Consider the following 27,966-nt stretch of genomic DNA (forward strand, 5'->3'; position numbering starts at 1 on the left):
CGAGCAGTCTCGAAAGTCGTTTGTCTTTAAAAAAATTTGAAATAAATTGCAATATGTATGCCATTTCTAACAGTTGACTGATATGGAGAAAGGCACATACCGAATCATGCAGGCAAATTAAAGCTCGGCCAAAACACGCACGCGTACGTATAGCACAAGGTACCAGTTAGCTGTTTCTACAAACTTATAGAAAGGTCTGACTACTTGCCTGTTTCCTCAGAAACTTTCTCATCCACCTTTTTCTGTCCCTTTTCTGCAGTACCAAGAAAAAAATAAAAAATCAGAGAAGAAAGACCCATTACGTAAAAAAGACAGACCCCCAACCGCTGTCTCTCATAACTTCAGGACCTTGTGGCAAACCTAACTTTTCTTATTTGTAATCGTATCACTTCCTAACCTTTAGTAGAACGCACGAGAAAACTATTTCGGCTGAAAATAAATTTGTCAAGCTGATACAACGGGATGTAAGAAACAGTTGGTTCCCTGAAATATCTTCAGTTTTGTTGACTTTCCGAAGGTTTGTATAATACTTTGTTCAAATTTCACCATGCCGTTCTGCTTGTGTTGCCTACCTCTCTGCGTTTATTGTCTTCTCGTAGAAAATTGATTAGGACTGCTGCATTTCTTTTTCTTATCTTCTGTGTGTGCTTCTACGCGCCGAAACTGCACCTGGAGGATGACGCACGCCATGTGACTACGTCATTATCATCGTCGTCATCATCATCATCCACCTGCCTACGACCCCTTAGGAAAACATGCGCTCCCATAGATCTCCAATCATCCCGGTCCTGTGCTAACTGCGACCAATTTATCCTCAGAAAAGTCTTGATCTCATCTGCCCACCTAACTTTCTTCCACCGCCTTCCACGCTTGCCTTCTCTAGGGATCTGGTCTGTTGCCCTTAATTGCAAACGGTTACCTTGCCTTCGCATTACATGCCCTGCCCCCGCCCATTTATTATTCTTAATTTTATTGAATGTGTCATTAGCACGCGTTTGTTCACTGATACACTCCGCTATCTTCTTGTCTCTCAATGTTACATTTATCATCTCTCATTTCATTGCTCGCTGAGTCGTCCTCAATTTAAGTTGGACCCTTTCCAGTAAGCCTCCAATTTCTGCCCCGTAGGTGAGTACCGGTAAGATGCAACTGTTATACCCTTCCATCTTCAGGAACAATGGTAGGCTGCCATCCTATATCTGAGAGTGCCTGCCAAATGCACTCCACCCCATTCTTATCCTTCCAATTATCTCTGAGTCATGGTGGGGTCCGGGGTCACTACTTGGCTTAAGTAGAGATAATCGCTTATCACCTCCACTGCCATGCCACCTATCTCAAAATGCTGTGCTCTCCCGAGGCAAATGAATATTACATAGTTTTCTGCATAATAATTTTTAGGTCCACGATTCTACTGTGCTTGTCCAGTGGGGTAATCATGTTTGCAACACGTCCTTCGAAGTCCTTATCAAGGCTACGTCATCAGCAAATCTCAGGTCACTGAGGTATCCTCCTTTAACACTTACGCCCACCTGTTCCGAACACTTCTTGTAAATATACTGCTAATAACATTAGAGAGATTGCGTCTTCTTGTCTGACGCCCTTCCTTATAGGTATTTTATTGCTCTCCTTAAGGACCACTATGGCAGCTGTGGGCGCACTGTGCCTATTTTCTAGTATACTTACGTAATACTGGTCTACACCCTGATTCCGCAATGCCTGCATGACTGCTGAAGTTTCGACCGAGTCAAATACTTTCTCATAACCTATGAAGGCTATACATAGGGGTTGAGTATACTCCGCGCATTTCTCTATCATCTGATTGATCTTGCGAGTAAGGTCTGTTGTTGGAACCGGTTTAAGCTGGCTCCTGCAAAAGCTTTCTTTCGAAACCTGATCAACGCATAATAAAACTGTACAAACACAACCTCCTTAAGCGTTGAGCATTTCTTATGGATAATTGTCGTGTCACATGCCATACCACGAAAAAAATCAAAGCTCTCCCAAAATTCCGGCAGATAGCCGAGTTGCTCGACTGAACTGTTTGCTCCCCTTTCCAACTCAAAAGAATGGTCGAGCTACTTGCCTTTTCCTCCAGGAATTTCCCCATCTAACTCCTTCTGTCCTTGTTCTGGAGGAAAATATTACCAGTCAAGGAAGAGAAATTTCAGTAACGCAAACGAACGCACATCACAAATAGGTATCGCCTCATATTTTTCTCACATATATGAAAAAGCTCTAAGTTAAAGTTCGTTTCAGCGGCCATTGCACTGGTCAATGGCGAGCCGATAAAACAGTCCCAAGCAAAGTTAATATGTTTGTAAGTGCAATAAAAAAGCATATCGTAACATAGACACCATGAAAAAACCAAATGCACACATATCATATTTGCCGTGCTTTCACTTGCAGAAAATATGATTGGTGTATATTTCAATAAGCGTTTATTGTCTGCCGCGAACCCTTAGCTTCTGTTTCCATCTGACAAAGTAGCACCGCCATAGAAGAAATTTTTAACTGGAAACCCGCTTTGTATTAACATAGCACATTCTCACACTTCATTATTACCATTTATTATTAGTCTTTCTTATTTGTAATAGTAACAGACCTGAATAGTCTTTCGACTTGCTGTAACACGTGGAAAATGCGCTGCAGTAATATCGGACCTTAAAAATTACATTTTCTCGACAATCGGATGAATTTGGTATTTCAAACTACTACAGTAAAGGCTCCGAGCCCGAACTTGTTACGACTCACAAATATCTAAGAACACACATAAACAACAACAGCTATTAGTAACGGCAACTATGTGAATCTGTTTACAATGGCAAATATGCCTAATGTTTGTGGCGTAATTTTTAGTACATTCTCGTTTTGAATTACTGCCTAATAAAATTATTACTATTTGTTTCTAAACTTCAGTACCCGTGTTCAGTGCAAATCACTCACTTTAAATATCTTTTTAATATGCTAGAACTGTCACAAAACGGTAGTTGGCACACCATTTTAAATACCCATACTCTTCCGTTGGCGTTTCGGGTATCAAATCTACCTTAAACCTTCAGAATCTGGCCTTGCGCAGAAAACTCCCGGAATTATCAGCATGCGAACAAATTTATCACTTAAATGCGCGCCTCGAAACCGAACTTCCTTGTGCGCCGCAGTATTTATAATAACATATTGACCCCGTTGTAAATGTCATACATTGCTTAATGGGAAAACATACTAATTTTGGCTCTTGAAATTCCAAACACAGATGAGGAAAGGAATCCCGTACCACCTTCATAAGGCAGTATTATTACTGCTTTTCCATTAAGGCCGCCATTGTAGATCATGACCAAATTTATGTTCCAGATGTTGTTTTTTTTTACCAAAATTTTTGTTTTCTATACTCTCTTTCACCGATAATTGTGTATAGTGTATTTGCAATTGTTTGTACCACGTCACTCCCGTCTATGTATCTTTCTTCTAACCGTCAGCTCCAGACACCTCAGTGCGCTCCGCAAAAGTAAACCCAAAAGATTCGATATTACTATCAGTCTTGCCCCAACCAATGAGACCTCTGTCTGCACGCGATGCGACCTGAGCGAAGATGTGCCAACGAGGTGAGCGCCGCCTTCACTAGTTCGGCTAGTACGGCAGCAACGAACGCATTACGTTATGAATTCGACTAATTCATTCTTCGACTAATCGCTCACACCCTCCTCCGGTTTGTAATTGCTTTTTGAAGGCAGAAATAGCATTTTTTTAGTTTCAGCTTGGGCTTGTGCTTTTGTTGACACCATCCCTAATCATTGTATTTCGCCGATTTAATCAAGAGACCGTACAATTCTGTTCACCTAACACTACCAGAAACAGTGTTTTCTACTACCGGTGTACGCCAGCCCGTTAGTTTTTCTCGCGAATTTGTGTAATTCCACACACACCTGTCCTGTACTAACCTCAAAAAATACGAGTTCCTAAATACAATCTTGGTTCGACAATTGCATCAACCTCGTAGGGTCTCAAAAAGGCCGGTCCTTTCCGAATCTATAACGCGTGGAAATACACCATACAAAATTTACGATTATTTACAAGTTGCAATACGTCTGTAGCACGGAACACTCAAAAGTATCAAGTCAGAGCAAAAAAGCTGTCGTAAAATATAGGCACACCGGGAAGTAGCAGAACAAATTTTTGCTGCTTCTAGAAATTTGAAAAATTGGCCCACTTGCCTTTTTCTTCAGGTTGTTGCACATCCACCTTGTTTTGTGACTGACCTGAGAAACCGAGAAAAATGTCACCAGTCAGAGAAGACAAACCTACGTAATGTAAAATAACGCAGCCCACAGAGAACAGTGCCACAAAAACTGCGCGCCAGAATCGCAGTGGTTACGAGTAGAGCACGCTTTAACTTTCGTAGTTCGTCTCTGTCTACAAAGGCAATCCTTCAAAAGATTCTACCACCAATTCCTCCGACAACAAAAGTTACTCAGGTTCACGCCTACTTGCCTTTCTTTTCGGGTTTCTGCACGTCCACTTTGTTTTGTCCATGTTCTAGAGGACCAAGAAAAATATCACCAATCAGACAAGATAACTTCACCTACATCACAAGAATACAGCACCAACAACAGCGTCTCGAAATTTTTTTTTCTGTATATCAAGAAAACTAATTTTAACTTTCCATTTCGACGTAAGGTGCTCTGGTTAATGGTCATACGCAAAGCTAGTTCTAAGCAACATTTCCAAGTTTGTGTGCAGACAGAATTGTTTTGCGTTTGACTTGCCCCTTGCTTCCCGAACTGCAGGGTAAGGAATATTTCAATATGAATCAGGTACGCCTCTAATATATGTTGCTGTTTTCGTTGTCATAAAGTATCGCCATCATAAATGCAAAGGCTAACACTCACCCACGCTGTAGTGACCTTGAAGTCGGAATTTTAAGAATTCGGGCGGATAATAAAGGTCGCGTTGGACACAAACAAAGAATACACTATAGCTTGACAATGGAGACTCGTAACAAATGGCCCGCCAAAATACACAGAGGCATCCCACGACACGCAAACCCTAACGCCCCACGATTAGTCTGTACTCGGCCGGATCGAAACCTCGCAGTTTGATACCAGGAATCACTGGCAACCACAACGTGTCACAATGAAGACTACCCCATAAGTTATGACGCTTACTGTGAGTTTCTAAAGAAGCCCAATCATCCTACCATACCCAATGCTACGCCCACTTTGGGCAGAAAAACAGTGCCGGCTCAAGTGCGGAAGCGCAGCGAGGTCTAGTGGGAGGCGCAGGGATTTCCCCGTCAGTTGCTCCTGAAGTACCGCACTAGGGGTCTCTTGTCGAAATAAGGTGCCTTCATCTTTCCGATCAGTCTTCCAATGTATGCCGCCAAGATAAGGGCAGTCGATTTCACAGGCGTTCAGTCTTGTGTCTCCCTTTACGATAGAAAACATCCCAGTCTTTTTCTGGAGGGCTCCCGGACCAATGCAATTGTACCTGTCGTCCTATACGTAAATATCTGTTCGCTCTGGTTCCACATTTCTCAGCAGTTCAATAACATTTGGCGGGCCTACTAAAAAACGTATTTTCATAAATTAAATATCTCCTCCAAGAATATTTAATACAGTTATGGTTTTTCGTACCCTCTACTAAACACAACATTTTGTATTTCTTCCAAGAAATCCAGGGTGTTTTAATTGCCGCTGATGCGGCAAATAAAACATTGGCGAACAACTTGTGTACAGTTTAGAGTCGGCTGCTTGGGAACATACGTTTGCGCCATTTAACTCCTTTGGTGTTTGAAACTTTCCTATGATCTTATCACTTATTCTGAAATCATGCTTAATTTCACATTCAAGGTTGCCATCGTATTTTAGAATATCCGCGTTCATTCACTCCCTCCAAAAGCTGGCCCTCTTTCAGCGCTATAATGAATGCTCCATCAAAATTTGCCTCAAACATGAAACGTCAGGGTACGGTCTTAGAAGCATGACCACACCTACACTAAATCCAAGGATCGCTGAAGGAATTGAATGGACCCTTCTTATGACCGATAACTGAACCCTGACAACTTTTCTAATCTCACCAGAAAAGGTCTGATAGCGATTTATTCACTTCGTCCCCTTCTAGGCTATTTACATGCCGTATGTTATTCCTAGTGTAACCTCGCGAAACAGGCTAGTTCTCTCAGCATTCCGTCAGTGACTACACTTACAGCTTAGAAAGTTGCCTGGTGGCTTTGCGTGCGCTTCTTTCTTAAGCAAGCCATTCGCCGTGTTCCCGCGGTAGTTATCACTCCATGAATACACAGCAATAGCAACCTTCTGCGATGCCTTTGAACTACCGGCTCAAATGTTTTGTAAATTCCCCTGTGTTGCGCAGCGTGGTCTTTAAATACCGCATTTGAAAGCCATTTTATTAGCACTATCTTATGTGCGCCATCCAATTTAAATTTCCGAAGTTCGCGCTTCTGAGTTTTCATATTTTCTGGAAAAGTTACTCAGTTAGTTTTTTTTCGTTTCTTCGTGGCACAGCTGTCGCTAGTTATGTCAGATTCTTTGTTCGGTCTACAATGTCTAGGTCTTGGTTATCGTTATCCCCTCAAAAAACACGATTTTCTTGAGGCATTGCTTCTACAGTCTGTCCCATTCCGAGTGTGCGTTTATATTTTTTTCACTTTCGTCCTTTCCCTTCTAAGACATGCCATGCATCTGTTCGTGCGGTCCCTACTTTCAACTCTGCCTAAAAATTCACCGTCCAGTACAAAACATAAAGTAACGTTTAAGCTGAAGTCAGTTTCTTAATTTCTGTTAGTGCTAGGGTATTTTCATGTCATACCCTACACAAGCACAACAAGTGTGTCATTTTAGCTATTTCTCCAACTTGTGCCCCAATTCCCAACTGCAGGCTTAACTTGCAGCTGTTTTATTTGTAGATTTTTAAACTAATAAGGGCTTCTAACGAAAGGTTCACCAGAACAGGGCAGCTGTCCTTATAACGCCATATAACGCACAGCATCAGGAGTCTCATATATCACTTGTATTTGCTACTGGTGAACACAGTTTATTATACTTAAACATTGGTGTTTCTCTACTACAACCTCTGTAATTTCATTAGCAGTAGCAAGTTATGCTCCAAGCATGCTTCCATTTGTTTCAGCTGTTTATGGGTCTTAGATTAGAAGGCGTTAGAGAATGTAGTATATATTCAACGAGCGCTAGCGCTTCCATTGGCAAGTTCTCTTGTCGTTGTTTTGTTAGCCATAATATAAAGTTGCAGCCTATACTTCTGTATAACAGTCAGCTGAATAGTACTTTCTTCTCTTGGCGTTCGCCATCCCATTGGATTACCCGCGCTCTTCGCGACACCACAGATCACAATTTTGAAAGCAAACTCAGTCAACAACTATTCAAATTCATTTTTCCGACGACATTAGGCTAAGCGAGACTCTGCGGCGAGTTATTTCATGTTCATGAAGAGACAGAACAGCGCGAACGAAACGGGACCGAGGAATAGAAATACGTAGAATCTCCACAGGCGCTGTTTGTGTTCTACGTGTTTCTATTCCTCGTTCCTGTTTCGTTCGCGGTGTTAAGTCTCTTCACCTCGAATGACCTTCACCTCTTCACGCGTCCACCTCGAATGACCTTCAAAAAACTCTTTGTTCCAAAACCAAGGACAAATGCGAGGAATCTATAGTGAACTAATTGGGACTGTTCAGCAGTTTCGCCGAATTTGTTACAAGGCACATATTTCAGCATAAAGTCGGACAAAAAAGGCTCTTGTAAAAACAGCACACAAAGGCGAATAGCACAAGTAGGAGTTAGCGTGCTTCACTAACTCAAAAGAAAGCTCTTCTCACTTACCTTGCAACTCCGGATTCTCCCCATCCAGCTGCTCCTGTCCTAAAGGTGCGAGAGAGATTATCGCTAACCATTGAAGAGAAACTTAAGTAAACCAGAATAGAAGACAGAAAGCGGCAGTGTCGTATATCTTGTGTCACAAATGAGATTATCATTCAGTGTTGGCGTTGCAGCGGCCTATGTGCTGGTTGTTGGCCATGCAAGGCAATATTAGGCGATGTTTAACAGGCTAGTGGAGTGCGATAGTCTGGAGTACTCTAGACCCAAAAAACAAACAAGTAATCAACTGAACTACATTTTATCTGCAATGTTGTGGAAATTTAAGTTATATTTGTTTCACTAAACAGGGGGTGTGCAGGCACAGTGCGTTTTGGTGCTTATTCCAGAAACTAGCTCGCGGAGCTAGTTGCCTCTTACTGCCACACTTGCTTCAGAATCCTCTCACAACTACATACTACACAACATTTTCGTGGATACGTAAGGGGAATGCAGTAAACAACCGGAAAATCAAACAGCCACTTTATACCGTACTTGTTGCGGACAACTGCACAGCAGACAAGAACACACCAAAGCCAACACTTGCACTCGTAGTATTGTGTTCTAATATCCAAACACGGCTCCTACTTCGCAGCTTAACCACAAGTTTCAGTCTTGGGGGGAAACCCCATGTACCTCAACTGTGGCGAATATGGAGCAGTTACAACACCCTTTGATTTGCACACAAAAACCCCGTTCTTTTCTCTTACCAAAATTTAATATTCCTTGCATGGTTTCGGCTTTGAGATGTTATTTTTTGTTTTTCGTTTATCACCAGAACGCTTTTTTTTCTGCACACGCATAACCAGTATGCAATCACTTCTCGTATTCGGACTGACTATGCGAAAGTTTCATTTAGCGCACTCTCCTTTCAGTTGCCTATTGTTGCGTAGTTCTAACTTTTCACATCCATCCTAGGAGATGTTACCAACACTCAGCCGAGGTTCAGACCACGTTATTTTAATTTGTCAACATTACAGCCCGATGGACCATCCGCCCCCCGAATTTTCCGCCACTTCAAACCACTTGGACTTACCGTCGACTTCAGTTCCACATTGCTACAGTCGGCTACAATCTGCTTTATTGGTAACCACTAAGAATTGTCCGAACTTCCTCACTTTTTGTTATAGCTGTTTGAAGCAAGGGATACTATATTATTCAAGATTTGGTATGCCGGTAGGCTTGTGTTGACAACCTCGGTTATGGTAATGATCTGTTTAAAATAGATGTAATAAGGATATACCGTACGGCCCGGAACTAATTAACACGGTCCGCACCATTGCGCTTTCCTTTTCACGCAATCCAGCATGTTTTTGTTGCGGCTTTTTGTCCCAGCACAAAAAAATAATCAGGCGTAAATCAAAGCGACTATCTTTGAACTCCCACAATGTGTCAGACTAAGACACCCAGCTGGCACTAACTCCAAAAAATTGTTTCAAAACCTTAACATGTGCATATTAAGTCTAAAAAGCATGGTGGCAACGGAAAACTCCCTAAAAATGAGGCACACACGTGTGCAGCTCACGATAAGTATCACCTCCCTTTTCCAACCTTAAGAAAGGTCAGACAACTTGCCTTTTTTTTCCGGAGTTTTCTTCTTCGCCTTTTTCTTTTTCTTTCCTGTGTGCCCGAGAGAAATATCACAATTCACAGAGGTGAAACTTATGTGAAGCAGAAAAATACAGGCAGCCTCGCATAACTTCTATTAGTTTTAAGTTAAGAAGACTAGCGTACTAAATTTATCCTGCACCGGCCATTGCGCTAATCAACGACAAGTCTATGAGTTGGATCTAAGCAAATTTTATGACGTTAAAAGTATAATGAAATCGCCGCCCGTATTTCAAGCTAAACCACCAATCAAGACGACAAATACGACGCATTTTGCAGTCCTTATGCTTGCAGAAGCGCTGACGTGTGCCTAATAAAAACAGCACCACATCTGCCGAGTACATGACATTTATATTTCTATTTTCACGAAGTAGCACCCTTTTAAAGTTACGTTAACGGCTAGGTGTTTCGTGTGAAGGAGGAACAAGTATTTTTGAAAAAATCCTGGCAGATACGGTAACAATACGTGTGTCACAACCCTACAACGCAAACCCACTTTATACCAAACAGCCACGAGCATCCAGTCAAAGCAAACCCACACCAAAACAAAAACACTCGCCTTGGTATCTTGCTGCACCTATAGGCAAAGAAACACTCTGCCAGCTCAGACCTCACATAGGAATTGCAGAGATTACTGGACTCCCTAGTGCACAAACTGGGGACCACCCAGCACTTAATCACACTTTTCACACATGCACAAAAGGTTTTCATCTTTCCCATATAACAAATATTGATGATGATGTTTCGATTTTTATGGCGCAAGGCCGACTAAATAACAAATATTATCCCTCTTTATGGATAAGAAGGATGGTGGACTCCAGCGCGGAAGAACGGTGAGTGCTAATAAACCTTGCCCAGATTTCGCTCAGATATCATAGCAAATGGAGTTTATTCTATCAGTAAATTTTCTTTCGTTTATTTCGACACGCTTCCAACAAACTCCCTGTCGATGTGCTATACTTGACATAAGAAACGTCTTCATTCTTGACAACCTCATTACAGGAAACTTTCAACTGTTATAGCAGAGTATTACCATGCCGGGAGCTCAATTTTCTGTCAATACGATTTCACACGCGCAACGGAGTGCTACAGCCTAAGAAACGCATTTAACGTTACATTATATGAACAGGTCCCCTCAAGACTCCACTGAACGCACCATAAGACAATACTTCAGGCCCTAACTTTTATAATTGCACCAGTCTCCCCCTTTTTTGCATTTTTGAATGTTACCTAAAGGCAGGCTTCGCGGATTAAAGGTATAAAATCATTACTCCCCTTTGTACTTTTCACCGGTTCTTACACATTGTACATATTTGCTGTTGTAACCTGATGAAGGTAATAGTCGGGTAAGTAATGTTTTCTGGGCCAACTTTGGAAGAGCAAAAAACTGCCTAAAGGCCCAATGTGAGTATAATTATCTCACATGACTTTCGTTGTGCTACCACTGTCGTACCCGAACGCATACGTTGTATCTCTGTCATTAACAAGCTTTTTCGTTGCGTTTGAGCTGGCTGCTCTAATATTTTTCTATCTTTGCCGCGTTTCAGGCACTAATGTTTCTACATCTTGCTTGTCCTAATCATTTTGACGGCTTCCCCTATACAATTTGGTAGAACTACCGTACAAGTTTAAATTTCTCATTTAAGAAAAGGAATATCCCAAATCTGACAACAAAATGAAGTATTAAAGCTTAAATGATCTGCGCCTGTAACGTGCTTTTATTGCGTTATGACACACTATTGGTTGAGGTAGTGAGTGGTTAGGTTTCGGAAGACTGTGTGTAGGCATTCTTCAGCCTCTCATTTCAGAAAAAAGTATGCGTCTTAAAGGTGTGTTCCGGCACTCCGTTTCTCCCCGAGTCAAAGTCAAGTTATTTCCTATCTTTCAAACTGAGACCTGCACAAATTCTCTCCCAGACCAACCCATGGCCACAACACTTCACCTTGACTAGCACCTCAGCATACTGCACAATACAGACATTGACGCCCAGAATGAAGTCGGTTTTCATATCCCCTTAGCAGTTTGGGCTTTTCATGTACATGACTATCTCCTTCTTTTGTAGAATTTTTATAATGAGTTCTTACTTCGGCGCTAACTCAACCGCCATTTATTACGGATATTCCAAACACACACCCCCAATTTCTCACAGCAAGCTTCTGCTTAGTTCTTCCTCTTTTGTAGCGAAGTTCTGAACTTTTGCATGTGCCCTACCACTGTTCCAACGCAACCGATCAGCTGTACAGATCGTGCCATTTCAACGTCACAACTCAGAGACTGATGGACATTCTAAACCTGCAGTTTCAGCCAGTGCACGCCATGTGAACGTGTCCACGGTTTATGCTTCCCTACTGTACCATCTCTCAAATTTTTTTCAAATTACAACTAGTTCTCCCAAGCGCCCTCTTAATCTATTGCAGCTATATTAACACGTAATGACGTATTTAAATAAAGCGTTAGTATGCCTCTTTGTTTGTGTTGGCAGCGTCTATCGTTATGTTATGTAGCCAATTATGCAGTCCGGACAGCCTATGATTGACTTCAGTACAAATAATAAACATCCTGAGCTCCACCGAGTTCTTTTGTTGTTGTTGTTGTTGTTGTTGTTGTTGTTGTTGTTGTTGTTGTTTTTGTTGTTCTTGTTGCTGTTGCATGTTAGCCCGCCTTTAATTTCCAGGCTGAATTTTGCGGTTACAGGTTCATGACAGAAACCTAAAAGCAACTTATTTCAGAATATCATTCTGTTACGGAATAAAGCCGACAGCTGGAACAACTACAAGGCTATTCGTTCCAAATTTAAAAAAAAAATGTGAGCGTACATAGCGGTACATGAGTCACCTTGCTTTTGCAGCTACACTAATTAGTAGTAGAACACACACTCAAGCACGGAGACACCCAAAGGCTCGCCCAAAATGTAAGTAAGCAGGCGAGCAGCACATGATAACTGTTAGCGCACTTCATCACCTTAACGAGACTGACTACTTGCCTTTTCGCTTAGGAATTTTCTCGTCCACCTTTTCCTGTTCCTTTCCTGCGGGCCGTACAAAAAACATCACTAGTAAATGTACGGAACACTTAGGTGAAGCAAAAGACTACATCCCACTGCGCAGGTGTTTCCCATGACTTCTGATATAAGGACTCATTCCCAGTTCGGGTTTGAGCGTCAGATGCTCTCGCTATACGATTTATTTATTTATTTATTTATTTATTTATTTATTTATTTATTTATTTATTTATTTATTTATTTATTATTTTTTGTTTGTTTATTTATTTATTTTTTATTTACTTGACCACATTACACAGAGCAAACAACAAACATAAAGGTATTTGCAGTGAATTACAAAATTTCGTAAAGCGATTTGTTCGCAAACTGGTCATTTGGTTTTCCCCGCAATGAAACATCTAGGTTGCTCCTAATATTAAAACGATTGAACAAACTTTTAAAATAAAACGATTAATTAAAACGAGAAATTAAAACGAATCCTAAATGCTCAGAGGGAATGATTTGAAGTGCGGGAGAGCGGCGTTTGGTTCGTGCACTGGAATAGCTGAAAGCAATCGGTGCTTGAATGCAACTGCGGCCGGGTAAAGTTTGGTGTGACGAAGTACCCGTGTAATACAATCCTATATCAAGGCAACCACAAGCTAAGTTTATCAAGTTATAAATAATCTGAAATATTTTGACGTGTTCCATCCTCCACAAGTTAACGAAACGTCTAATATGTAGTTATTTTCCAGACGTGTTTGTAGAACTGTAGGCTGGTACCTATTTCAATGAGGATGTGTTCTGCAACGCACCTTACATTTCTATTTTTTATCCTCATAGAGTAGCAGCGTCGTTACCGTTACTTTTACCTTCCACCCACTCTAAATTTACGGGGCAGAGGTAGGCTTAAAAAATAGCGTGAAACACAAAAAGGCACGTCAGACCCAACCGGGCAATGAACCACGTTACATTAGACCTGCTAGGTACAGCCCGCCAGAAGAGATAGAAGCTACCAACAATATAAAAACACTCGCGCTGGTATTTGGTTCTACTCACCTCCAAACTAACCACTCCCCACCTTACACAGACTCCACTAATTACCAGGGATCTTTAGTGCACCAACCACAGGAACTACCCCAAAATAATTACACTGTCTGTACCTACACGTACAACCCAAATTTTTCTCTCTCAGAAACCACGATACTGTCATGGAATGAAGTAGCCAATTCGAACTGCTTCTAACCAAAGGTCTCTTGAAAACCTCCAAAATAAACAAACTGTATCAGTAGAAACACTATTCGGAATTTGCATTGTTTCATAGCCTGACACATGACAACGCCTGGGGCTCAGCAAAACCTTTTTTCTAAAATTCCGGCAGACAGGCCGACAACTCACTATAACTGTTTCCTCCATTTTCTAACTCACAGAAAGGCCTGGCAACTTCCCTTTATCTTTAATAATTTCGTCTTCTATCTTGTTCTGCCCTGGATCTGCAGAATCGAGGGGAATATTAACAGTCAGGAAAGCGAAACGTGGGTACAGCAAAGGTTATACACCAGAGAGGGGCATTTTTCCCACATCTTCCATTACGCATAACAAAACTGTCTTACCGAGTTCGCCTTGTAGCAGCCGCTGCGTTGGTCAGTGGCGACAAGATAGAGCAACGATAAGCCAATTTTATAAACTCTAAGTAGGCTTAAAAGCGTGTCGTATTCTGAACCCCACAACGCAACTAAATCTCAGATATATAGCATATTCCCGAATTTGCCTCACCATCTCGTGCGTAAACTTTGTTTTTTATCTGCCAAAGTAGCACCACTCAAGTGTTACGGTAACTTCACCCCGCCTTGTAGTAGCCTGGTGCATTTTGAAACTTCATTCCTATATACTGACATCAATATTGTTTCCACTTTGTATAATGGAAAATGCGTTTGAATACAAACAAATGTAAAACAAGCATATTTCTCGATAACCTGATCGCTCATATTTTGACCAATACGTTCAAGACTCTCAACTCCAACTTGTTATCCCGCAGAAATTATTAGGAACTCGTATAACCAACAATCTGTTATCCACTATAATGTAATAAATTGTTAACAAGGCTAATCATACGGGTGAATACTTGCGACGTAAAATTTCTATGGCACCTTCAAATCTTACGTTATGGCCATTAAAATACTTCTTCCTAAACTTGAGCATAGTGTAGTGTAGTACCCTTTGACTATTGAAATAAACAAGACGAGCTAAATTCTGTTTTCTAGTTCAGGTATTCTCCAGCCCATTGTTTCACTTGCGAATCTGTCCGATACCACAGCAGCCCCAGCAGCAGCCCCAAGACACAGCAGCAGCCCCAAAGAAGCCAGTTTACAAACAACTATTTGAGATTGGCTAATCCACCTATCTGGAAATGTTTAAAAAACCTGTTGTTTCCCATTCAGAAGCCGTAAAAATCCACCTTACAAGATATTTGACTAATTACCAGCTGCAACGTGTCCGTAGCCCGTTACATACTCCAGCATCGAGACAGACCAAAAAAAGCTGGTTTAAAAAAAGGGGCGCGTGAACGAGCAGCAGAAGAAAACTGCTCTCTCTATTTACCAGTTTCAAATGAGAAAGGTCTGCCTACTTACCTTGCTCTTCGGGTTGTTTCACGTCCACCGTGCTTTGTCCCTCGTCTAGAAGACCGAGCAAAATACAAGCGGTCAGGACAGGCGACTTACTAAAGCAAATAATAAAGTCGATAGAGCACAGTTCCGCATATTTCTTTTCTCTTATTAGAAAACTGTCATAAAGGTTCATATAAAGCGTATGGTTCACTCGTAAATTGCCATAAGCAAACGTAGTCCCAATCACCGTTTACAAGGCTGTACCTACATTCAAATAACTTGAACTATTCAGGACTCGACAACTAAATCAAACGTAAATTGGTCGCAATTTCAACTTCTTATATTTTTGTGAAAGACTACCCGGGCGCTACTTGTGTTCCAAACATCCACCACGTAGCGAATATTTGTCGCCTGTATTTTCAGATGTCTCAATACTGTTACAATTGTTGAGGTTGCATTAAATGCAACGCAATATATGCAAATGCAAATGCAATATATCTTGTTAAAGCATTTATTATACTCGTGTCGGCCCGCCGCTGTTTTACTCGCGGCTTTTTGCCACCATACAGAGGCTTTTTGGCACCAAAGTGAACCAGCCATATTTACACCTCCATTCTTAGAGCTACAACTGTCTAAAAAAGTTCCAAAAAATAAAAAGCTGCAATAAAATTATGTAGATATACCAATATTTAGCAGTTGCTGTTGGTTTGTGGCCTTGCTCAAACCAAATCATAGAGACAAACAAAAGCTCTTTCAAAATAAAGCAACACAGCTCTGTAGCCCAAGCTACTCTTAGCTCTCTTTACCGAGCTAAAGAAACGTCTTCCTACTTGCCTTTTGCCCCAGGAGTTTTCAAATCAACCGTTTCCTGTCCCTTTCCTGCAGGGGAGAGGAAGAAATCACCAATCAGGGAAGAGACAGTCAGGCAAAGAAAACAATACAAGTCACAAAGAGGCACTGTCGCGTAACTTTTGTGTGTGCGTGCGTGCGTGCGCGTGTGTGTGTGTATGTGTGTGTGTGTGTGTGCGTGCGTGCGTGCGTGCGTGTGTGTGTGTGTGTGTGTGTGTGTGTGTGTGTGTGTGTGTGTGTGTGTGTGTGTGTGTGTGTGTGTGTGTGTGTGTGTGTGTGTGTGTGTGTGTGTGTGTGTGTGTGTGTGTGTGTGTGTGTGTGTGTGTTTAATAACTATCAGTCTTAATTCGGCTTACAGCGGCCGTTGGGCTCGTCGTGGGCAAAACAGTAAGGCAGCTCTCAGAATACTTAATAAGTTTGTCACTAGATTGCCGAAGCTTAATGTATTCAATACTCAACAGGTACACCAAACGCCAGATACGTCTTAATTTTTCTGGCCTTTACTTGCAAACATGCCTATTCATGCTCATTTCATCGAGCTCTGGGTCTGCCACGCGCCCTGTTTCTTTTCGTTTCATTTTACTGATAGCGCCGTCGTATGCGTTACGGTTACTCCAACCCGCTTCGTAGTAACCCCCCCCCCCATAGAGCTACAAAACATTTCGCCATATATGGTAGGGCACGTGTGGTATAACCATATATGGCAAGGCACGTGTGGTATAACTAGACAATCACAACCACTTAACCCGTGAGACGTGCGACGCACAGCCCGCCAAAACGGACACATGCACCCGACAACGCAATAGCACCGGAGTTCTCATTCTCTGTTACTGAGACAGATTAAAACGAAACGCGATACCAATTTCACACCTGACACACAGGTTCCAGTGATGGCACGGAATTTTTGTAGAACAAACCGCCTGTTCGGCAACTGCATTTCCAACTTCCTGTAAATGCATGTAGAACCCCATTCTCCCCGTATGAACTGACACCTTCAGTTCTTGAGAGAGGATGATGGCTGACTGCAGTTCTGAAGTACAGCGTATATTTGTGAAGGCACAAAGACCGCTTTGCCTTGTGGCCTTTTGGCGCCGTATATTGGGTTTTGGGTAAACGTTTGAGCAATTCCTCATGTTTATATATTGACCTCATCCATGTCTTTCATCGGTCACCCGTCTCTCAATAGTGCAAGCATCCTTTCGCAGCCCTAAGTGCCTGCGTTAATGATTCTCTTTTTTTGCTGTATTTCATTCATGATGTGGGCAGATCATGCTTTTAATAGTCATTTTGAGAAAACTTACGAACCAATCTGATCCTGCCTTGTTTATACCTTCTCTATACTGCTTTAACAAGTCCTTTGTTTTCTGGGAGAGTCTACAAAGTACTTTCGAACTTTTCCCTTTTTACAGCTACTGGTAACTAGTTGAATAAGTTGCGCAAGCTCCCTATTAGTGAGTGTGTCGAAGTGATTCTTTCCTGTGAGTCCCCGACGCCGCTGTTAAGCGCCAGGAATACAATTTTAGTTTTCTTTTTGTACCATTTTCCCCCATTTGCACTCTCAGCTCACCCTAATTTTGTTACTCACCACGTCTGGGTTACTACTTAACCATGGCAAGCACCTCAGCACCCATGCTATACCCGAATTCGCGCTTAGCGTGACGTGTATTTTAACATTCATTTTCCGGCTTACGTTTGTGTTTGTATATCTTTCTTCTACATTTGTGAGAATATTTCTATTGTATGGTGAGTTTTTTCTCTCGACAAACACAACCAGCATATTAACTCGGCTATTTCTACCACCCATTTCCCACTTTCAAACGAAGGCTTCTCTTCTAGCTCTTCTTGTATTGTTGCATTGTTCTAAACTTAAGTATCTGCCGTACAAGTATCACCATAACCCGGCGGATACCCAGATTGAGCCATTTAAAAGTCCCCGATTTGAAAGCTGGAGCGACATTTCAAACATGTATTTTACCCGATGCACGCTGCTTCGACACACACATGGCATTGGATTTCCCCTGTTACACACGAAACAATTTATCATAACCGCAACCAGTAATCATCCAAACTCCCACGTTTTTTTATATTTTTATGAAACAAAGCGATACTTTTATTACATTTTACAACCCGTTGGGCTTGTGTTGGCGATTTCCCTTATCGGAATGTACTTTAATATCAAATTCCGTCAGGAAAGTCTATATCAGTTCAACCAATAAACACGATAAGATCCATCATGCTGTCTTGTTCCGCATATTACCACCCGTGTTTTATTTTTTGTATTTTTTTGCCGTTTCTCGTGATACCACGGACAACATCTATGCCATCAAACTCAAACAAAGTGGTTTTCAACTGCTATTTTGGGAAGAATACGCACGCCGCTGAAAATGCAGCAGAACGGAAAGTTGGGCTAGCTGGTACAAATTCATACTGGTGAAAGATCACTCAAAGAACATGTACAAATAAATAAGAGCAAAACACGACTCCCGCCTAAACCTGTCTCCAAAAAAGCCTTTTCTTCTAAAATTTAGGAATTTGAAGTTGCACTGCTGTTAATATACCGTTTTTGGTAGTTGCACTGGCTTTGTAAAGGAGCTCGTCATCCCAGGAGTGGAGGCAGGCAAATGCTCTGCTAATAATAAGGCACGAAGGCCGGTGGTGCAATATTACTAATACATCTGGCTACTTGCCTTTTCCTTCAGGATTTTTCACATCCAACTTCTTCTGTTCCTGCCCTGCAAGAAAGGTAAAAACTTCACCAATTAGACAAGACAAGTTTTGGTAACGCACAAGAATGCAGGCCACATAGTGGCAGAGTAGCATAACATTTTTCACTAAGGAAAAGACTGCCTTTGAAAGCCCGCCTTGCACCTGTGGCTGCGCAGGTCAATAGACACACTAAAACAGCGGTAGGCAAAGATCATCAGGTATTAAGTAGATTGCAATCGTCTTAACTATCCCGGACTCCCTAACTAAACGAAATGACTGACATGTTGCTATTTTGCCTTGCCTTGTCAGAAATCCATATTGGGGCCCACTTCAATCAAGTACACCTACCGTGCATGGTAAGTTTCTAGTTTTATACCCTCAAACTACTCTATAGTTATTGTTAGCTGTAGTAAGAGCATTTTTTATTAAGGAGACACAGGTAGGTTTGAAGAAATTCCGTCGTTTACGGCAACAGCACGAGGGACCTAAAGAGAGAACACCGAACCACTCTACATCAGAACATTCATGGACAGACCAGTACAGGAGACACGCATACGCTATTCAAATCTTTGCCGATACCAAATTCAATTCCTGGTAATAGAAATGGAGTCTGGCCTACTCTCATGCTTCAGTACACCAAACACTTGTGAACGCGAAAAAATTTCCCCGCATTTCCCCGAGGGGAAGAATGTGAAAGTGCGAATGCATGAGTTGAATTTGCGCGGTTCGGTAATGTTCGCGAAAGAGAGATCACACACACACACACAACTACAAAGAAAGAAAGATGCATTTATTCACAGACACCTATTTGTGTTGTCGTTGTACTTGATTGCTAGAGCGGATCTCAGCTTTGAAATTTCGTGTCAGTACTCCTTTAAGCGGGTGCATTAGCCCTTCTCACGCCCGATTCCTAGCCAATCCCCCACGTGGGTATGTGCGATGTCAGCGGCCAGGCAGCGCGCGCCCATCTCCCCCCGTTGCCAAGGAAGACGAGGAGATTCCTGGCCAATCCCCCACGTGGGTATGTGCCATGTCAGCGGCCAGGCAGCGCGCGCCCATCTCCCCCCGTTGCCAAGGAAGACGAGGAGCGCGCGCAACCGCAGCTGTTGCTATGTGGACGGACGGCGGTCACCGGAATTCAGGGTCGCTTATAAAGTGCATTCGCACTTAAAAAATGCTGTTTTGTCTTTTCGGCAGCTTTGAACAAGCATTTCTGTATACAAATTCAGTTTCTTTTTTTTTTCGCAATGCAGCAATAAGTATACCCCGTATAGACAGGCCTTACTTCATTTCAGAAAGACCTTGCGTTGTGCAACTCTTAAACAGGAAACTCCTAAATGTCGTTGCGTAGGACTACCATGTTGGTAGATCCATTTTATGTAACCCACAACGTGCTTAGCTCTATTGCCATGGTTCCTAGACTCCGCAATTCTATTACTGTGTAACTGTCCACAGAATATAACGTTGGTTAGCATCTTTGCAAACCATTTAAATATTCGAAAATGTATGATTACCTGTTTGATAGTACAAATTAATTATGTTAGTAGCATGTTCTAAACACACCGGTTTGTATTTGTTGATTAAAATTTAGGTTTTCGGCAACGACTATTACCTTGGTAAACAACTTATATACCGATACGGGTAGGCAGGCTGGTCATTTATTCATTACCTCTTTCCAAATACATACATGGCTAAAAATAAATGGTTATGGCTGTACAAAGCACAATATATTATATTGATATTTCATCACGTGCTCGTGCTTGTGCCCGAAACCGGTTTGTTAAATTCAGTTAGCAGCAATGTAATCAAGATGTTCTCCATTTCGGGTCGATAAACAAACCCCGTAAGTTCCTCGGGCCTTCTCACTATACAAAAAATCAGTCCCTGACAGCGAACTATAAGCGATTAGTCTCAAACCGCCATTTCCAAACGGACTACATAGCCCAGCTGCAGCTATCACTGAAAAAGCTTTTGCTCGGGAATGTCAATATTGCGCAAATACGCAATAACAAATGTGTTTTATATTAACCAGTTCGATGGAATCTAGCAGGCATTAACATAAGCATGCCATCCGAGAAAATAGGGCGTGCTACCAGGACGGCCCGCTGGCGAGTAGCTCAAGGCAATTGTTCTCTCCTTTTACCCACTCCTAAGTTCTGCCTACTTACCTTTTTCTTCCGGATTTTTTATCTTCTTCTGTCCAGGCCCTGGAAGCCAGATAAGAATGACACCAATTAGAGAAAATAACTTAAGAGCATGACAGCGATACATAGAGCGGCAGCTCCGTTAATTCTCTGTCAGTCCCTAGCCCAGCCGGCGCCCCATCGATAGCGAGGCTGCGAACCGCGCAGGGGTGAAGCAGCCTTTTAACTCTGGCCTGGTCCCGTAATTCGTTTGCGCTGAAGAGAACGCACAGACAACCCGAACGGCGCTGATCACGCCGCGATCACGGCAATCACGGGCCAGCCGCTCCTGACCGACGCGACAACGCGATCAGGACAGGAGTGGTTGGAGGTCAATGGGAGAGTGCTTCGTCCCTCAGTGAGGTTAATGGGAAAGTGTTTCGTCTTTAGTGAACCTAAATGGGATGATTACTATGATGATGATGATTATGATGATGATGATGATGATGATTCTGCCCTAAACTTTTTCAGCATTTCTGAGGCTAGTTTTATTAGTTATGTGAAAGAAACTTAAATAATTTTTGCAACTTGGCTGTTCCAATGTCACCTTCGTCATTTAAAGCATCCGCTGTTTTATTTTTCTGGTTTCCTTTCTCTAGCCATTTCTTCGGCATTTTTTGTTCTCTAGTCGCTATAGGTGAATTCGCCGTCAAAAGTTGTCCACATGCCAACACGTAACCTTCCATTATCTACTCTTATTGTATCGATCGCTAAAGGACCCAAGGGAACCGCGCTCAACCCCGATAGTTCAACTCTTGAAAACTTCAACGTAACCTATTTTCCCTTTCCCCTATTTTCGATGTCACCCAGAGCCTCCCTTTTTATCAGTAGCGGCCTGGAAAACGTTAGCTTTCTTCGTCCCATTCTGCGCCGTTTGATTTAGTTCATGCTGTACTCTCTAGAGACAAGCTAGTCCATACAGTATTGTTTGCTAAACTTGCAATTACTCTACTATTAATATTTTACCCATATAGTTCGCGGTGCCAGCAGTATCGTGTGTCGGTGCATACATTATATTCCTACCAATATCCGCCCCCTAAACTACCTCCTCTAATGGTTTTTATGTTATTTGGGCGTTTGATAAATGAAGGCGGATAATTTCGCTTTTTTTTTTCTATTCCTAACAGCCTGCTCTAATCGTAAACACAAAATTTCCATACCTTTTTTTCAGTCGTCTAAACGTCCCAAATAAACGAACAAACCTCTTTTATGGCTTTTTGGAGCTTGCAATATTGTTGCTTCTAGTTTTACCTTGCGCTTCTGCTCACTTTAGCAGATTCTCTTATCGTTAGGTTCTTTAAGTAACCACTTAATCAGGACAACCTGCATCTGTGTTCGCCAAAATAACAGGTAGCGCCAGCGGGCATTCTTGTTCCGGTCTCCAACCGGTTGTTTTCCTCTCAACATCTAGCGATACTACAAAAGGCTTTTTGGCTGCAAGCTCAATTCACACAATTTTTAACCGCCATTCCGGCACGGAATAACACATCATCCTGGAACTGTCTCCAACCAATTCTTTTGTTCCAAAATCTTCAAAATGTGCAAAAACTACACTAAGTTTACTACACCTTAAACGTTGTACTTTATTTGTTGCTCGCGGCATACATAAGCTCTGGGTGAGGGCATAAAAGTTTAAAAAGTAAGGCACGCAGGCGAATAAGCCAAACAAGCGTTCGGTTCTTTCCCCAACGCAGACTGCCTCAATACTTGCCTTTTTCTTTGGGATTCTTCGCATCTACCTTATTTTCTCCTGACCCTGGAGAAAAGAAGAAAACATTGCTCATCAAAGCTGCCAAACTTGCGTATACCGAAAAATACAGGCCACAAAAAAGCAGTGGGTATATCTTCTGGCAGATGACAACTAACTGCCTTTCCATTTTTGCTTTGCAACACGTGTTACGATGGCTCACCGTGATACGCAAAGCTAACCCAAAGTAAAGTTAAAAGTTTGCACAAAGATTGTCACTGTCTCAGTGTATTCGACTCCAGAACTTAACTCTACATACGTTGTGTCGCATTTCTCTTGCGCTATATTTGCAAAAATACGGAGTGGAGCTATTAAATGCGCAGGTCTGCCGCGTACCGGGCGTTTTTATTTGCATTTTCACATAGTGCCACCATCGTGTTATGTGTAACTACCACCCGTTGTCGTGTCACCTCGGATATGTATGTATCAAAATTCCGCAAGATTTGCCAGGGAACACAACCACATGATGAACAGCCACTTTACACTAGATACTTCCAAAACAGACCACAAAACAGGGCTCAGCCCCAACCACACCCCAAACACTCGCGCACTCGTAACCGCTCTACTAAGACGTCGCAAACATGCCCCCTACTGCACACCTTACACACTGATTTCAGCCATTACCAGAGATCCCCAAGGGTCCTAAGTGCTTCGACTACCCCAGCATTTATCACACTCTCTGAAAGGACTCACAGAACCTATTTTCCCGCACACCACATGGCAAGGTTGGCTGACCATCTGGAGTAAGGAAACAGCGCTAGTCCTATTGAATGGCGAACAAATGCCCCTTTCGTTATACCCTGGCACTAGTGGAATAAGAATTCGTTGTATAAAATAGTCTTTATTCCAATCAGACTTCCTTAATATCACCGCAACACAGGCTAAATTTATTTGCAAACTAATGTCTTCTAGATTGACTCCGACTCCTTTTACGATAGGAAAAGTCCCCCTCTTTTTGCGAAAATCTACCGCGCTGGTATGTTTCCTTCATATATATTGCGAGAAGCCACTGTCTGTCGCATTTAGCACTCGACAATCTGACAGTGATGCTATGTCTCGTGCTGTCAGCTAAAGAAATGCCTTTCACAAGCCACAACTGTCACAACTCGTTTATTGCACTCACCAGATTTATTTTCTGTATGCTTGAAGGCACTGAGTGATTTGAATATTTGGTGTCAATTCCCAAATGAAGCCTATTTTCTTGGTTGCCGAAACCTAGAGTGTCTTCTTAATGAATGACTATAACCTTCGTAAGGAACTCACATACAACAGAATGGGCTAATTGGTGACGAATCTAAGGCCTTTTTGACAACCCTGTTCTGTCAAAAAAAAAATCATTTGGCGCTTTACAGGCTACTTTTAGCTTTTATGTGGGTGGACATGTTAAAATGTTTTGCAAGTTTTCTGGGTGAGACGTGACATTTGTGTTTTAAAGCGTCCACCATTATTACATTTTTCCAGCCCATACGGTCAACTATAACCGCTATAACCTTGGTAAACAATTTATATAACACAAGGTCGACTGATTGGCGTCTACTTCATATATTACCGCATTTCTTCCCTACATGCTTGAACGCATTGAATAATTTGATGTTTAGTGTCAATTCCCAAATGCAGCCTATTGCCCTGGTGGCTGAAACCTAGTGCGTCTTGTAAGTGATTGAGTATAACCTTCGCAAACAACTTACACACAACGAAATCAGCTAATTGGTGACGAATCTAAGGTTATAGCTGACCGCATAAACTAAACTGGAAAATGTGTAATAATAGCGGAAGGTTTAAAATAGAAAGTAGACATCTCACCAAAAAAAATGCAAAACATTTCAAAATATATTCCAACCCTTTGATATCCATCGTGAAAACAAAGCTCAGTTGTCGTTTGGCACGCCAGATTTACCTAATAACTGCTACGAAAACCTGAAATATATTGTCTAGCTTCCCTGGTGCAATCTTTCGAACTCATTCGACCTTTATTCTACGCATATTTCTTTTTTGTTCTTTCCCAGGTGTCCTTGAGGCTTCCTACGCGTCAATAGTGGCCCGAAATTTTTTTCTCTCTTATATCAATGTGCAAAATACTTTACACTAGTGTAGTTCTTTATTCCATCTCGTTTGCTCTGTTATCCCTGTTGCGTCTCGGTGATATATAAGATAATAGCAAGCCGCACCTACCACGCCCGTAAACTAGCTGCAAGAATGAATGTCGCAGAATTGTCGTATTCAATCCATGCCAGCGGGTACATCTCGCTTCTGCTTATTGCTTTAGACAACTTCAGCAATCCCATCTACTCCCACTACGTCTTACTTCCATATTTCTGCATTTCTAAGTACCTCCGTTTGTGAGATAATTTACCACGTACATTTTACCTTTTCCCATTGTTAGCTAAGGCTGGTTATTTATTTTGGCGAGGTTTTTCAACTATTTTCAAGATAACTTCACTCTCACCGAATAAATGTGCGGGTTTTTCTAGAAGTGTGACCCGTGCATCCAGTCCATTATTCTGCGCAAGTTTATCTTCCTTCTTTACCAGTTCCTTTTGTTCCCATCTTAAATCTACCGTAACTCTTTTCCTCGTCACGCTAAGGTCACTTCTCTTGACAACAGCCAGCCCCTCAGCATCCTGAACAATACCTGAACTGGCGCTTCGCACAAATTAGGTTTATTTCATTATATTTCTAAACAGCTTGAGGATTTCCGGCGTCTATTTTTTGTTATCTCTGTGGAAAACTATTGCTACGAATAGTGAGGTTTCTTCTCAGCATAAGTACAATCACTGCGTAAAACACGGGCTATTCCAACCAGCAACGCCAAATTTTCCCGTTTTATGCTTCTTTTTTAGCTTTCTCTAGTTGTTTCATTGTTCTAAACACTTCAGGTGCCTTACGAGTGTGTCACTGGAAGAGTGCGTATGACCAGATGCGGCTATTTGAAAGTCCGCGGCTTCTGAGCCTCATAAACTATCCGGAACTGTACTTTCCACAGGTGCGCACCTCTTCGACAAACCATCGGGTTTGGTTTCCCGCCGTTAATGTCTCTAACTACGGGCTGTAATCGTAACTACTAAATTTCTCCAGCCTCCTCTGTTTTGTTTATGGCTATATATATCATGATATATTGTTGTATAGTACTCGCAGATTGCAGTTTAGCTCTTGTTGACAACCTCGCTTATTATCAAGTTTTTTACCCTACTATTTGACATGACGATAAACACGGTCAGTGCCATCAGGTTTTCTCGTACGGGCGTGCACACACTCATCACATCCCTCCCGCCTAAGTGCGATACAATAAAAAGCTTTTCTGGGACCATACTAAAATCACTTAGTTTTTAACTGGAATTCCAGCCTGTAATAATGCACTAAGCTGAGGTTATGAGCAAGAAATGGCGTTTTTCTTTTCTCAGGATCTGAAAAATCCGAAATCAGATGTGCAAAACACGCGACCCTTTACCGCTTGCAGTGAATTTGTAGCATGGCCGAACCCCAACCACTGAATCAAAGCAAAACAATGGTCCTAAACATTCGGCACCCAAGAGAATAGCACGAAAATTATTCTTTTTTCACCAGTCTACAAAGTTTGCGTACTTACCCTCGTCTTCAGGATGTCTCTTTTCTACTTTGCTTTGTCCTAGCCCAGAGGACGAAGGAAAATTTCACTAATCAGTACAGTGAATATTCGTTAAATTTAATTACAAACAATGCACAGAACATTACGTTATCATACGTTCTTTTAGGTACCAAAGGCTGTCACTCCAACTTCGCATTGCGGTACTCTTTACGCTAGTAATTGGTGTTGCACATAGGCAATCGTAACAAATGTTGTTAAGGTCGTAAGTAGATCGTAAAAGTTTACATGTATTCGTATAGAAAACTACCGAAGTGTCACATGCGTAGCATTTACCTTGCCATTTAGTGACGAAATTCTGATTCCTATTGCTGCCAACAGTGTTTCTGCAGCGTACCTTAATTGCGTTTCTGTTATAATGCACAGCACTTTAGGGCCCCGACTTGTCGCCGTAGCGCGTCCGCGGTCACGCTATCTTGTCACCGCAGTCACGCGGTGGTACGCACTCAAACAGAGGCTTTGAAAAGAGTAAACGAGTGAAACACTTTGTTAGACGAGAGGCCGTGGGGCCCTACACGCTTTTCTTTGATTCAGCCTTCCGGCCAAAAGTTAAGAGGGTACTTGAACCAAAGGTATATATAGGCAGAACCGTTCCAAGGCCATAGCGCAGCTGGCATTTGTCACACATGTCCCCATTATTTTGCGCAAAGAAAACTGAAGATACGTGTTAGGCAAAATATATGTAATTTACGGGCAATGCTCTTTGTGTTGGCTTTTACGACAGTGAGCTAAAAAAAGTGGTCGCCGAACAAAAACGACCCGTTCAAACGATCCGTCCAGCATGTCCGAGACTAAATCAAGCACAAAAACAACAGAACTCCCGCTCTCGCGGTTCTAGCCAGAACAAGAAACAAAAGATAAAGAAAACCATACGAGATGTCCCAGGAGAAGGCGCGCAAGCACTGCGACGGCGGGAAAACGGAATTTAACTGAACGAACCCACATTCAATTCAGCAAGAGCGGATTGAGACAGGGAGGCGAAGAGCGTGAAGGTTGGTAGCAACAAGCGAAGAACGGTGCCACAGCCCGTATGGAGAATCCGTGCGCTTTCACGTTAGGTGGAACTGCTTTAGTTTTTTATTCTCAAAAAGAGCATCATCGTACGAATCACCTTCATTTTCCATCGGTTTATCTGTGGTACTCTGACACAAGTAGGAATAAAAAGATTCCGCAGACTCCCCTGGCATGACTCACGCTCTAGGGACATGCACACAAAAAACCAACATTCCCTACATGCCCAAATGTAGCGCACCTCACGCCAAATTATGCTGGTGAAATTCAGTGTGGAAGTATCGCTAGGTTTAAAAAAACGCGTCAATATGGCCTTTTCGTCGTTCCTGGTGGCTACAAACCCGGGGTCTTGCTGAAATAAAGTGCCTTCGATATACTTAACAAGATTTCAGTGTACCCCTCTAGACAGGCTAATTTGATTTCAGAAAAGCATTGCATTGCCGAATAACTCTCTTCAATATAGACACCATCATACTTTTGTTGGTAATGACCACCATGCCGGCACTGCACTGTATATATTGTCCGAAAAGCCTAGGTCTGTCGCCTCTACTCCTAGACCTCTCCGTACTTCTGTAGGTCTGTTCTAAACGAAAGAAAATTTATTTGGACCAGCGAAATATGCCATGCAAAATCTTTCATTATACGTGTATTTCCTCTTTACATGTTCGGGGTCATGCATTCGTCCGCTTAGTATCACTTCATATACGCAGCCTGTCACCTTGGTTGCGTACATATAACATGGCATACCCTCCGTTTCATGTCATTCCG

General features: G+C 42.1%; 1 protein-coding gene across 4 annotated transcripts in view; it reads right to left on the reverse strand.

Annotated features, from left to right (window-relative positions):
* Window positions 1-27,966, reverse strand: part of LOC144150174 (uncharacterized) — a 181,612-nt gene that overhangs the window by 129,508 nt on the left and 24,138 nt on the right. For 3 of the 4 annotated variants that reach the window (XM_077682015.1, XM_077682018.1, XM_077682017.1), the window contains exons 7-19: window positions 26,152-26,190; window positions 22,530-22,574; window positions 20,804-20,842; window positions 18,617-18,661; window positions 15,915-15,959; window positions 15,104-15,149; window positions 12,475-12,527; window positions 9,459-9,503; window positions 7,851-7,889; window positions 4,486-4,530; window positions 4,209-4,253; window positions 2,084-2,128; window positions 209-253 (exon numbers count right to left, since the gene is read on the reverse strand). In XM_077682015.1, the coding sequence (XP_077538141.1) occupies window positions 209-253; window positions 2,084-2,128; window positions 4,209-4,253; window positions 4,486-4,530; window positions 7,851-7,889; window positions 9,459-9,503; window positions 12,475-12,527; window positions 15,104-15,149; window positions 15,915-15,959; window positions 18,617-18,661; window positions 20,804-20,842; window positions 22,530-22,574; window positions 26,152-26,190 (576 nt within the window). The remainder of the gene's footprint in view (window positions 1-208; window positions 254-2,083; window positions 2,129-4,208; window positions 4,254-4,485; window positions 4,531-7,850; window positions 7,890-9,458; window positions 9,504-12,474; window positions 12,528-15,103; window positions 15,150-15,914; window positions 15,960-18,616; window positions 18,662-20,803; window positions 20,843-22,529; window positions 22,575-26,151; window positions 26,191-27,966) is intronic. The other variant, XM_077682016.1, reaches the window with a different exon arrangement.

Source organism: Haemaphysalis longicornis, unplaced genomic scaffold, assembly GCF_048455015.1.
Source record: "Haemaphysalis longicornis isolate Haplotype H1 unplaced genomic scaffold, Haemaphysalis longicornis Haplotype H1 scaffold_8, whole genome shotgun sequence".
In the NCBI taxonomy this organism is placed as follows: domain Eukaryota; kingdom Metazoa; phylum Arthropoda; class Arachnida; order Ixodida; family Ixodidae; genus Haemaphysalis; species Haemaphysalis longicornis.